This window comes from Corythoichthys intestinalis, chromosome 10 (genome assembly GCF_030265065.1).
Source record: "Corythoichthys intestinalis isolate RoL2023-P3 chromosome 10, ASM3026506v1, whole genome shotgun sequence".
NCBI lineage: Eukaryota > Metazoa > Chordata > Actinopteri > Syngnathiformes > Syngnathidae > Corythoichthys > Corythoichthys intestinalis.
This window is the reverse complement of record NC_080404.1, coordinates 18,435,045-18,449,642: the sequence shown is the minus strand read 5'-3', so window position 1 is coordinate 18,449,642 and position 14,598 is coordinate 18,435,045. Positions and strand designations below refer to the sequence as shown.

Genomic DNA, 14,598 nt, shown 5'->3' with positions numbered 1-14,598 from the left:
AGTTACACAGCATCGCTTGATGTGGTTCTTCCAGATTTGTGACCATCTTCTGTGTGTGTTTAGCCTGACGTACTCGTGCGACGGACACCACCTGTACACGGCCAACAGCGAGGGCACCGTAATGGCCTGGTGTCGGCGGGACCAGCAACGCATGAAGCTGCCCATGTTCTACTCGTTCTTAAGCAGCTACGCCGCAGGCTGAGTGTGTGTGCGTGCGCTGTTATGAGCATGTAAGACGTTACCTTGCATGTGCATCCTCACCTTAGCAAGAGAAGCTGCTCTTCTTCCCTCCTCCTCCCATGGAGAGAAACTAATGACATTCTCTATACCCTGCTTGACTTTTAATTCAAGCCATCCCCAGACATATTATACACATACATACAATATATGTATGTGTGTGCGTATATATGTATGAGTATATATATCTGTAATATATGTATGTATATATATAAACTGTGTGTGTGTGTGCGCGCGCGAGTGTGCATTTACACCCCCATACACCCCAAATCCAGTGAAATTGGGGCCATATTTAAAATGTAAATAAAACAATACAGTGATTCTTGAAATCCTTTTCGATCCATATTCATATGACTACACTGCAAAGACACTGTATTTCATGTTCAAAGTGATGAACTTCATTATTTTTTGTGCAGATACTGACTCATTTTGAATATGATAAATGCAAAATGGGGGCGAGGGGGCGCAAACACATTTTACATCCATTTTACATCCATTCAAAAGTGAGATGATTTGCGAGATAACAATAAATTACATCTGTTATAAGTAGGACTGTCAAACGATTAAAATTTTTAATCGAGTTAATCACAGCTTAAAAATAATCGTAATTAATCGCAATTAAAACCATCTATAAAATATGCCATATTTTTCTGTAAATTGTTGTTGGAATGGAAAGATAAGACACAAGACGGATATATACATTCAACATACTGTACATAAGTACTGTATTTGTTTATTATAACAATAAAACAACAAGATAGCATTAACATTAACATTCTGTTAAAGCGATCCATGGATAGAAAGACTTGTAGTTCTTAAAAGATAAATGTGCAAGTTATAGAAATGTTATATTAAAACCTTAATGTTTTCGTTTTAATAAAATTTGTAAAATTTTCAATCAAAAAATAAACTAGTAGCTCACCATTGTTGATGTCAATAATTAGACAATGCTCATGGGTGCTGAAACCCATAAAATCAGTTGCACCCAAGCGCCAGCAGAGGGCAAAAAAAACACCAAAAAACACAAGTAACAAGTGGACTGTGCTGTCATTTTAATCTGTTTGAGCGGGGCATGTGCGTTAATTGCGTCAAATATTTTAACGTGATTAATTTTTTAAAAATTAATTGCCGCCCGTTAACGCGATAATTTTGACAGCCCTAACTATAAGCATTCATTAATGCTCATGACAGTGTCATGTAGGGGTGTGACAAAATATCGAAATGGTGATATATCGTGATACTTTGTATCCCAAAAGGTTATCGATATGCTCCTGCAAGAATCGAGATATAATTTTTAAAAACGTGTCAATAAAAAAAAAGGAACCAACAAATTGCTACCAAAATCTTCCACCATAATAGTGGCTCAGTTAACTCTAACGCTGCCTTGACGGTGCTCGACACCCAATCCATTTAGAAACCAGAGCATTCACAGTCATTCTGTCAGATTTTAAGGGCATTTATTGGTCACTTGCAGTTCATTTTAGGGCATTTCCAGGTCATTTCCGGTTGAGTTTGGGTCACTGCCTATTCATTTGGGTGATTCCCAGGTCACTTCCTGTTCTGTAGCACAAAATGAACAGGAAGTGACCCATAAAATACCCCAAAATCAGCAGGAAGTAACTTAAATGAACAGGTAAATGACCTAAAATGGCCCAAAATTACCTCATTGCCTGGCATTGGCTGCTACTGACGGCCATAGACATCCAATCCGTTTGAAGTGGGAGGGATGACAGCGAATTCGTTCATTCGCTGCCACCCTCCCAGTTCAAATGGATTGGATGTCTACTAGTGATAAACTCATTCCAATTCACAGCATAAGCTTGTTTTTCTGTTTATTAGTTGTTTTTAGAATATCCTAGAATGATTTCCTGACCAATGTATCGTCAGATCATCGTTATCGTGAGCTTTGTATCGCAAACCGTATTGTATCGTGAGGTACCAAGAGGTTCCCACTCCTAGTGTCATGTCATAATTGTCTAATGACAGTCTCATGGTGCCACTGTCAAAGTGTTACCAAATACGATAACTAGCAATTAATGAAACAACTGGAACATTAACTGAAGAAATAATTAGCACAAAACATTCGATTCGATTGTTCTTTGCGTCTGTAGCGCTGCAAAGCATGCTAGGAGGCATGTTGGACGACAAGTTTTGACAGCAGGTGGCAGCAGAGGTTGACTGTTTCCAATAAGGGAGCAGTGATGGCCAAATGAAGCTTCTTGAAGCAATGAAGCATTGCAACCAATTGGTTCAAAGCTTCATGGTGGTTCATTTGGTTTTATGACAGTCATATGATGGCGCTGTCAAATAAAGTGTTACCGGTTAATATCTTTTGATGTAAGTATTCCATAATACAGTGGGGACATCTACGGCTTATAGTCCAGCGCGGCTTATCTATGAACAAATGCAGCTTTTGTGCCAAATCGGAAGGGTGTGGCTTATAGTCAGGTGTGCCTTATAGTGCGAAAATTACGGTAATTTAAATTCACAGCCGTAGGATGAAAAGTGCCACATGATTGAACGTCTAGCACCTTCAATGGCAGCCAATAAGTTAGTCATTTTTACTTGGGTTGCACAAAATCGTTACCCATGACATGAGTATTAACTATGCTGCCTTTTGAACTTTATGCTGATAATAATCTGGACAGTCCTTTTCTTCTTTGGCCTGAAAAGCATTACACCTATGCTTAAAAAAATAAAATGTAGACTCATCCGACCTGAGCACACTTTTCCAACATGCATTCATAGTAATGAACTATGTGAGCTGGAAACTTGCCAATTCTTTACTTGAGATCAACTGATATGGGTTTTTCAGGACCGATACCGATTATTAGTAGTTTGATGGGCGAATAGCCGCTTAAAGGCTTGCGTAGTTCAGTGGTAGTCGTTCCAAACCCAGAGGTTGTGGGTTCGATTCTCTGCCCTGATGATGTTGTCTAGGTATCCTTGAGTAAGATACTAAATCCCACGTTGTTCCTGGTGCTCCGTCACCAGTAGGTAGATGAAGCTATAGTGCACAGTGATCCTTCGCTACTTCACTCTTCAAATTTCTCGCACCCAAGTCCATCGCGGATTTTTTAAAATGTATTTTAATTAAAAGAAAAAAAAAAGTACAGGTGAGCTGTCCCGAGCCTATCACCTAGTCTTACTCATGCTCCCTCCCTTCCGCCCTCTCCCTGCTCTTTGTTCATTAGGCAGTGTACATACACTGGATTTGCTTGTTAAAGTTAACAATTATTGGCAGATGTTTGTGTTTGATCTTGCCAGAGCCACAAACTTCAAAAGCGCCGGATTCGTCAATCATCGTTTAACTTGTGAAACAGTTGCTGTGGCAACTCATTGTGTGTAAGTGGTCAGCTTGAGCGGATTTTAGTAGACTCACTTAATGAAGCATTTAATAAAGCCAAGCATTTTTCTACTACTTTATTCTTGTTTAAAAATAATTCGGTGGTACAGTAACATGTTTAAAACATTTAAATGCTTAAAAAACATTTATTAAAATATATATATGACGGAAAACACTCAGGTGACTTGAAGTTCCGCTCTGAGACTCCAATTTGGCCAAATTTCAAAATTGTCCTATATGCATGTGTGAAAAATCATTGGAAAGCTTCTCAATTTTCTGGGGGGAAATTTTGAACAGGAGGGCATTTAAAAAAAAAATTTTATTTTTTTATTTTTTTAAACAGCAAAATCCTAACTGGGGGTGAGAGCAAGAGAGAGCATAATTAAAGACACCATGATTTGAACAAGATATTATTGCGTACTTACCACTTTTTGATCCAAAAACTCCATGTAGCATGCATCACCAAGTTTCAAGACACAGCTGTGAATGGCCACAACCAGATTTAGGGGGGATTTTATGGGTAAAACATGGTACTATAACAAAGGTCGCAATGCAAAAATCGCAGACATCAAGGAGTGGTCAAGGTTTTATCTTTCATACATTTACCCTTTTAAACGTTTTTTTTTTTTTCTTTGTCTGGATCGATTATCATCTAAAATATTGGGGAAAATGCGACAGTAACAAAAAAAATACAATTAAGCGATAGTTATGAGATGGATATCCGTGACTTATTTACAGACAGCATTTTTTTCATTATGACATAATTTGCTTAAAAGTTGTCTAATAAAATATAAAAAATATTGTAAAATATGCGAGTGAGTCCTTTTCGTAAAAAATTAGACATTTCAAATAAGAAATATAATTATCTTTTTATGGCTTGATTGAATAAAAAAAGCAGTTGCGCGATGTGTGTAAACGGGGGTCTCCACGGTAAAACAAATTAAAAATAGTTCGTGGGCTTCATGCGCCATGAATCTGCTATTGCAGCATATAGACATATTGTTCTATCAAACACAACAGTTCTTTTGGCTTGAAATAAAGCAGTTTATTTTAAAGAGGGGTGCAAGAGCAGAAACTGCTTTTTCAGCCTTGTCTGTGTTTTCCGCCATATATATATATATATATATATATATATATATATATATATATATTAGGGCTGTCAAACGATTAAAAAATTTTAATTGAGTTAATTACAGCTTAAAAATTAATCGTAATTAATCGCAATTAATTGCAATTCAAACCATCTATAAAATATGCCATATTTTTCTGTAAATTATATATATATTCTGTAAAATAATTTGTTGGAATGGAAAATAAGACACAAGATGGATATATACATTCAACATACGGTACATAAGGACTGTAGTGGGCATTTCACTCTACTGTCATTTAAATCTGTCTATGCTGTCCTCACTCCGAAGCGTCTACTTTTTCCAAAGCTAGACAGCTAGTGAACGACGCCTTAATAATCAGACTTCTTCCTTTTTCATCTGATATATTAATAAAATGGCCTCAAGCCACTGTCCTCTTTAGTCCGTAGTGAAACTATAAAAAAAAAAGTACACAAGCATTGCATTAGCAACAACGTTAGCTTAGCACGCTATACAGGTTCACTAAACATAAACAAAAAGCGTCTCACACAAAAAATATAATATTTCGCTTACTAACATAATATGTACATTCTTTACAAGAACCATACTTACGGACAAATCTTGTCCAAGGATCACATAAGCACAACATTAGAACGTAGGCGTCAGCCCGAGACGTCGTGCAGCCATATTGAACTGGCAAGAAAGCAATAAACCATGTCGCAAAGCGACCACAAGAGTTCGCTGTTAGACAGCACAAAAAACCTTGCTGTAAAACTTACCAAAAGGCAGAATACTGTCTGAGCGGGACATGTGCGTTAATTGCGTCAAATATTTTAACGTGATTAATTTAAAAAATCAATTACCACGCGTTAACGCAATAATTTTGACAGCCCTAATATATATATATATATATATAATAAATATTTTTAATTATACTTTGGGGAAAAAAGTGGAAAAAAACATGTCTTATATGTATCTCTTTCTAATGCTAAACCTTGAATGAATACATTGAAGACACACATTTTTTTTTTCTGGGGGGGTGCTCTACTTCACGGATTTTCACTTATCACGGCGGTTTCTGGTCCCCATTAACTGCAAAAAACGAGGGATCACTGTAAAACGCTTTGAAGGCCTCAAAAAGGTCGTAAGGCGCAATACAGGTGTAACTACATTTACCCTTTTAACCAGTCAGAGGATGGGGTGAATACTAGTGCAGGAGAGAGAGGCGCGGCTGCATCTGAGCCTAAATAACCTAGTTTTAAATATATTTTTTTCATATTGGCCAGTCGAATTTAAAATCGATATCGATATACGTCAAATTTCCAAATATCGGCACCGATAATCGCTTTATCTCTATCCTTTAGACAATACTAGTTTTTAAGTTCACCTGAGGGATCAAAAGTCATGGGCAGTCAGTGCGATTTCTCTCGATTTTGCTGATGTGTATAGCAGATAATGAAATATGTTGAAGTATGTTGATGAACTTCTGTTTAAACCATTTGTTCTTTTGTTCACACAGTTGTTCACGAAGTGCAGAACCTCGTACCATACTATCTTGTGACCACCTTTTATACATAATCATCATCATAATCACTTGTTTCCAAATAACTTATTTACATTTGGAATGCTTATTTGTAAGCTTTCCTCAACTCCCCTAGTTTTTTTGTTTGACCCTCGCCCAGCATCACATTGATTGAAAATGATAGAATACTCATTAACATTCATCAGTTTGAATATAAAATACCCTTTGTGAAGCAATTGAGAGGTTGAAAAGGATATGCAAATCATTGTGTTCTGTTTTTATCTACATTTTAAATCATATCCCAACTTCATTAGATTTCAGGTTTCTGAAAGGAATGTTGGGGCGATGAATGATTTAGTCTTGACTGCAATAGACACTTTATTTTTCCTATCATCTGTTCCTACCCCCTGTTTACGCTGCTAGCTTGGCTAAAAACCCAATCGTTCCCTTCCAGGCTTTCGGCTCTTGAGTAAGAACAGGCCAATGTGCTACCTACTGCATGCCACAATGGCGCTTGATTGTCTCTTTGAAACTTTTGTTGTTGAATGTTAATATCCCATTTATTTATTGGAAATTGTCTGCCGGTTGACGCACTACATGCAACCCATCACAACGCAGTTGAATCGCGTCTCCTGAATCTGAACCTTGTCGTCTCCCTGCTGTCTGCTCTCCTAACAGGCGATGAAAAAGCTCCCACCTTTCATGCAGCTCTTCTTTTACATTCCCTCACTACTTCGCTGCACTTTTACTTCATCCATTAGCCCAGTCACGGCTTGCCTAGCCTCCGTTTTACATCGTTTCAAGCCACCCGTCTGTGATCAGAAAGTGTCATCTGCAGAAAGCAATATTATATTACATACAATAGGTCCTCATTTTTATTCTTTTTGCCTTTCGAGCCTGCTGCGGCGATGTCTTACATTTCACTCTTGTTTACAAGAAAGGGAATATTTGTTTGTGAAAGAGAATCCTAAATGTTTCCTCCTCGTACGTGCAGCAGCAATACTGCATGGGACCATCCTTTTGTTTACTTCCTTCTTACTTTTACATTTGTTTTCCCAAGTGAGACATTTGACAAGAATCCTGCTTTCTAGCAGGAAGGATGATGTGATGTTGCTTCTTTTTTTTTTTTTTTTTGGTGTGCGTTCAAACGGACAAAAGTATTTTTCTCTTGAAAAACTTGAGCTATGCATATAGAAAATTGCTTGGATGTGTTGGATTTAATTGACCTCAATGGCCTGATTGTTCAGTTTGGACTGAGTTTGAAAGGTCATGTTTTGTTTGTATATGTGCGTGCGTGAACAAACCAAGTGAGTATATTCTAAATATGTATGTATATAAATAAATATATGAATATTTGAAGAAATATTACACCACTTTGTTCTATGTGTCATTTTCTTGGTGCGTATTAAGGTTTACCTCGTTTCACACCAGTGTTGTTGTCTTCAACAGTGACTATAACGAAAATATTTAATCGATTATTTTTTTTGTCTTGGGAGACTAAACATAACGACTCGAATGCCAATTTTCATCTGACGTGACGAGAAAGGGACGAAAATGCAGCATAATTTCTGTCATGTTCACAATGTGTGATATTTTTATGTGTAGTAAGCCTGCATCATAGCAGTGTCTGGTTGTGTCTCACATGTGACGTGCTGCACTCCCCCAACTTACCCACGAGTTTCCTCACCAGTCTCCCTATTGCTTGTTTTGAGACAAGATAAGGTAAGATGAGGTAAGATTTGTCTTCTTATCTTGGCAACAGAGAATATGCAATGTTGCTTTAGCCTTTAAAGGTCCGTGCTGAGTGATCATTACACACTAAATGTAACCATAAGCGGATTTTAGGGGGGGGGCAGCCTCCCCCCTCCGGTGGCCGAAAAGTGTCATTGCATGAAATTGACTTTTCCTATATATATATATATATATATATAAAAACTGCAACGAAAATTAATGAAATGAACAAAAAAAGATATTTTTATAATGGGTCAAAATTACTTTTCGAACAGATCATGTGACTAGCACCTTAGACGGTCATTTGCTTTGCATAAAATTAGAAAAATAAAAATTAGGGGAGGGCAATTTTATTTTTCCAATTATTTTTTCCTTTGATTGAAAATACTTTTTTTTTTTTTTAATGAAGCAACTTTTTTGGGGATTGAATGATTTAGACACAAATGTCCTACCCATAAATGGCCCAAACAAAAAGGATTGCTTCAATCAAAACTTTTTCAATGAAAAATTAAGTGTTCAAATGCAAATTTTTCAATCTCAAATATTTTTTCGCATTCAAAAATGAAATTAAAATGTTCCTTTTTTTTTTATTAAAGTGATTTTTTTTTTAAAATACATATTTTTTGAAGCAACTTATTTTTTGATTGAATTATAAAGACAAAAACATCCTGGCCAAAATGTGGCCCAGATACATATCAGCATTACTTCAATCATAAAAGTTGCTTCAATCAAAAAAAAAAAAAAGACTCCAATCAAAACAAATTTCAATCAAGTAGAAATAGCTTTCACAAGCATTTTTTTGAGTTTCAAATTTATTTTTGCATTCAAACATTTTTTTTTTTGATTGAATAATAGACTCAAAGCTACCTCCATATGGGTCCGCCCAGCGGATACGATTTTTGACTGGGGTAACTACATTGGCACGACACGAACGGGCGTACCATATTCAATGGATGACGATCTTGGTGAAAAGTATTGCCTAAGCAGCCTGATTTAGAATTCCCCTCAAGAATGATGGGAAAGAAAAAACGCTCATTGTCAACTTATTATTATAGATATTCTTGTCAGTTAATTTTATTGCTGACACTGCGTTTCGGGGTCATCAACATGTTGTGCCCCCCCCGCCCCAAAAGTCAAACTCTGCCTATGAATGTAACTCGTAGCGTTTGCATAGCATTCATATTTGTGTTAGCATTAGGCTAGCGGTGAGCGTCCTCTTAAAACTCTCGGACATGTTTTTTTACATACAGCTCGTGGCATCCAAATTCATTAAAAATAATTAACTGTTTTCGTGCTGAGTGGATTAACACGTGATTTCTCGATGCAACAATATGTGCTCGTCTGTCAATGTTCATTCGAAATAGTTGGAGCCCTTTTTTTAATTTATTTTCGGAGTGAAACTTTGCAGACGAAAATATTGTGTAAAAAAAATTGAGTTTTCGTCAACAAAAACCAGACGAAAACAAACACATTTTGAAATGACTATGACAAATTAGTATTATCGTCCAAAAGACTAAGGCGAAAATTAAAAAACAAAAACAACACTTTATATAGGGCACTCATTTAACCCACTGGCTGCCTTTGACGGTGCTGTCCAATTGGATGTCTAACACCGTCAATGGCACCGATAGATGACATAAATGGCACTGACAAATAAGCATTTATAACTAGTCCTCTCAGATTAAAGTGCCTATGACCGCAAAAACATTTATTTCATATTTCACTCAGTATTTTATGCTCCTGAATGAAATAGACTGCTTGGAAGTGTGTGGAAGCGATCAGTTTATATATTCAATTTTTTAAATCCCGCGCCATGAAAATGAGTGACATCCTGGATTGAGGAGGAATGTGAATGTGACGTCACCATCTCACAATACAGCATTGCTTTATAGCATGGAGGTGGACTGTGGAGTCAACTGATTTTGCGGATAAATTTGTTTATTTTTCCCATCACGCCAGCTAAATGTGCTGCAGGTTTTTGTTGCTGCACCGGAGAGAGGTGTGTGAGCCTTTTTGGTTTTCAAAAAGTTCCAGTTCACCGCGGAGATTGGTCAAAACAAGTCCAACAACTGTGGGACCATTGGACTTTTTAGGAAGTGAGTAAACACCCCCCTCGGTCCTCTTCGCGTGCCCGCCGAGAATGCGCATTCGTCGGCTTATGCTCGTGCAGCCCCCCCGCCTTCGTCAGCGGTTCTCCATATCGTCCAGACTTCCAGCCCCCTCTGCCCTCTTCGTGTGCCCGGCAATAGACCACTATCTTTCAGTTGGGCTTGGGCAGCTACGCGCTCCTCCGACGTTGGCAGGTTTGTGCGGTGGTCATTCCCCAGCTTCTTCCGGGAACGAACACTCCTGCCCAGAGCAGGGGAACGACGAGCTGTAACTTGCTTGCCGCTGGGGGGTTGCCAATCGGTGAAGACAATCGACAACCCCGCTTTCATGTGACATGATGCGGCGTAGTTTTGTGTGATTTTTCGTTTTCAAAAGGCGAAAATAAGACTTGGAAACGCCGCTCGGTTCGGGTTAGCATGTTGGCTAGATGTCACGCCTCCTGTTTTGTTTACGCTTTCCGAAGCTGGGGCAGGGAAATGACAAAAGCCGGACAAACGCCGTGGCATAAAATATCGTTCAGGAGGTGCAAGAAGTCGACAGTTTTGACCATTATGCAGTAATTTAGCCCTGTCGTACTGAATAAATGCATTTTAATATTTCATATTCCATGTAGCAATAGACTGTTATTTGTCATAAGTAATAACAACAAGTAATAATACATTTTATTTGTACAGCGCTTTTTTCCAATGCTCAAAGACGCTTTACAGTAGGAACAAAAAAAGCAGACAACGCGAACAGAACAAAACAAAGAAAATAATTATACGTTAAAAGCTAGTTTAAAAAGGTGAGTTTTTAAGTTTTTTGAATGTGGGATGGTCTATCCATTCGCCAGATCCATATTTGATGCCTAAATCGATATTTTTCGACCTGCTGTCTTTGCCCTCTCTGCCTGACATCTGCTACCCTAATATCTACAACTATCTTGTCCACACAAAATCAGCCTATTCTCACAAAAGTTTGAAAAACTTTAAGAGCAGCACTCTAAGCAACATTACCACGTGTGACCCTTTACTTCCAATTTTCTAAAATGGCGACAATCAATAAAAAAAAAAGTTGACTGCGATGGCCGACGCTTCAAGGATAGGTGGATATTGGACTATTTCTTCAATAAAACACGCAACAACTGTGTCTGCCTCATTTGCAAAGAGACAGTCGCTGTTTTTAAAGAGTTCAATGTGACGCGATAATATTACCGAATAAGACACGCTGACATGTACAACATTACAGGGAAGATACGCAGCGAGAAATTATAGCAACTAGAAGCTAGTTTAATTTCACAGCAGCAGTATTTCACAAGAGCCCGAGTGTCGAAAGAGAACGCCACAAAGGCGAGATTGTTGAAATTATGAATTAATGAAAAAAAAAAAAAAAAGTAAATGTGACACACAGAAGGGCTTGCTAAAATTTGTTTAAATATATTGTTCTATGTGAATCAGCCAAGGTAGCCCCCGCATTTTTACCACACCAAATCTGGCCCCCTCTGCAAAAGGTTTGGACACACCTGTTTAACTGATGATCCGTAGACGAGGCCAGCTTCTTTCACTTGGTACCAGCTAAGTATTATTCAAAATGTAATGATGATGGAAGAAATAAGCATCTTGAATTTGAAACTGTATGTTGTCGGCGATTAGCCTCGCAATGATCTTAATTGTGGTCGTCAGCCCAAAACCCTCTAAATATATATTAAATGCATCTTACCAGATATAAAATGACTACTACATAATCCGTGGTAATCGTTTGGAGCCCAGTTTTCTCGTCGAATTGCAGCAGTCCATCTCGCTCTCCTCTCCGGGTCTCTCGGAATACGGTAGAACTTCAAGTCTCTCCGTCTATCTTCTCTGTTACTGCAACCAACCGCGACACACGCCTTCACCATTATGATTATTAATGTTAACGAGCAGAAAAACATGCCATAATAGGAGGAATTTACGAAGCGGTAATGCGTTAACATGACGAGTAGACGGACAATATGGCGCGGAGGCGTGGTTGTGACGTCATGTGAGTAGGGTCTATACAGTGAGGAGCAGAAGTATATGCACCCCTTGTGAATTTGCATGTTCACCCACTTAGAAAATAGGTATAGGTCTGAAATTTCAATCATAGATGCATTTCCTCTGATAAAGACATAATCGAAAAAAAATCCAGAAATCATACTGTATGAGTTTTAAAAATAATTTATTTGTAATTTACCAGGGTTCATAAGTATTTGCACCCCTGAGAATCAGCAATAATTATGACACTCAAAGAGTTGTCAGTCTACCTTTAAAAAAGTCCACCTTTATCCCATGAGTAACCACCCACCCACCACCCATCTGATATTATTATTGTCACCTATGTACCCAACAGTCAGTCATAATCCAATTGCTACCATGGGCAAGCTTTCGAAAGACACCAGAGAAAAAAAATGTTGAGCTCCACAAAACTGGAAAAGGCTATGGGACAATTGGAAAGCAGCATGGTAAGAATCAATCAACACTTGCAGCATTTGTTAGAAAATGGAAAAGGCTAAACATGACTGATAATCTACCTCGAACTGGGGCTCCATGTAAAATCTCTCCTTGTGGGGCATCACTCATGATGAGAAAAGTGAAGGCTCAGCTTAGAACTGCTACACGATAGGAGCTGGTCAATGACCTGAAGAGCTGGATTCAAAGTTTTAAAGGGTACTGTCAGTAGAACACTACAGTGCAATGGGTTAAAATCATGCATTGCTCAGAAGGTTCCCCTGTTGAAGACAGTACATGTGAAGGCCCGTTTGAAGTTTGCCTGGGACCATCTGAATGATGCAGAGGGCTCATGGGAATAAGTCATGTGGTCAGATGAGACCAAAGTAGAACTTTTTGGTGCAAACTTGCCGTGTGTGGAGGAAAAAGAAGGATGATGAGTACAATCCCAAGAACACCATCCCCACTGTGAAGTATCGTGGTGGAAACCTCATGCTTTGGGGCTGCTTTTTCGCGAAGGGGACAGAACGACTGTACTGTATAAAGCAGAGGATGAACAGTGAAGTATATTGTCAAATTTTGAGCCACAACCTCCTTCCCTCAGACTTGAAGATGAGTCGTGGCTGGATCTTCCAACATGACAATGATCGGAAGCACACAGCCAAGCTGACCAAGGAGTGGCTGCGTAAAAAGCATATCAGAGTTCTGGAGTGGCTTAGCCAGTCTCCAGACCTTAATCCAATAGAGAATCTTTGGATGGAGCTGAAACATCGTGTTTCTCAATGACAGCCCTGAAACCTGACAGATCTTGAGAAGTTTTGTGTGGAGGAATGGGCCAAAATCCTTTTTTCCATATGTGAAAACCTGGTGAAGAACTACATAAAGTGTCTGACCTCTGCAGTTGCAAAGAAAGGCTTCTGCACTGAATATTAGCACAGATTTCCTCAGGGGTAGAAATACTTATGAACCCCAGTAAATTACAAATCAATTATTGAAAAATCATACAATGTGAGTTCTAGATTTTTTTTTAAGGTTTAGTCTCTATAAGTGGAAATGCATCTATGATTGAAATTTCAGACCTCTACCTATTTTCCAAGTGGGTGAAGTTGCAAAATCACAAAGGGTGCAAATACTTCTGGTCCTCACTGTATGTATACCAAATTTCAATAATGCGGCCTACATGTGCCAAAATGTGATGTCCACGTATGCGCATGCTAGACCTTTATGAAGTGAAGTAGGTTTTTTGGTTTTTTTTTTTGTAAATTACCCCAAAATATCCCTTGCCCTTTAAAAGAGGTGAGTCTGCAAAATTACAGTGCTTTTTAAGTACCGTATTGGCCCGGATATAAAACGGCCCTGATTATAAGACGAACCCCTCTTTTTCAAGACTCAAGTTTAAAAAAAGACTTTTTGAACACCAAATTCATTTTTATACAGATAATAATGACAGTACATCCGAAACAAATGATTGTAACAATATATTTGAGAGAAAAAGCATGTTATTTTGCCTCATTCAAATCTTAATATCTGAACATTTAAATATGTAAACTAAAGTGCAATCACATTTGTAAATGAATGGCTTCTAGTTTTTGAATTGTAAAAAAAACAATCTATTGTGATAAAATAACAAAATTGCAATAACTGCATTAACCATCAAAGTGAAGTCTGTAACTGTAGTCTTGAAACAAATATGAATAAGGAAATACATTAATGCAAACTTGTTAAACTAAAAAGAGTAGCTGAGATCTGTCATGACAGAACATCGCTTCAATGATATCTGGCGCCATCTAGCGTCGTGAATGGGTAAAATGTCTAGACCGCGAATATAAGACGACCCCCTCTTTTTCAGCCATTTTTAATACATAAAACACTCTTATATTCGGGCCAATACGGTAAATTTGACTTCGAAAAATGCAAGGAAAATCATCATATAAATTAAGTGACATACATTTTAAATGAAATGAATTAAATAGTATGCAGTTTCCTCTTTTCAAGTTGGTGTTAAATTTGTTCACAATGTTACAGTGGCATAAAATAACAAAATTTAAAAATAGATAAATTCTTAAGCACTTTGGCTTGCTGTTTTAGTATATTTTAATTTTGATTATGAACTTGGAG

At 37.9% G+C, this 14,598-nt stretch overlaps 1 protein-coding gene across 12 annotated transcripts in view; it reads left to right on the top strand.

Moving 5' to 3' along the window:
• The window catches only part of lyst (lysosomal trafficking regulator), a 131,191-nt gene extending 123,644 nt beyond the window's left edge, over positions 1-7,547 (top strand). For all 12 annotated transcript variants that reach the window (XM_057847853.1, XM_057847852.1, XM_057847858.1 and 9 more), the window contains one exon: positions 64-7,547. In XM_057847853.1, the coding sequence (XP_057703836.1) occupies positions 64-202 (139 nt within the window). In that variant the 3' untranslated portion in view covers positions 203-7,547. The remainder of the gene's footprint in view (positions 1-63) is intronic.
• The last annotated feature ends 7,051 nt before the right edge of the window (positions 7,548-14,598 follow it).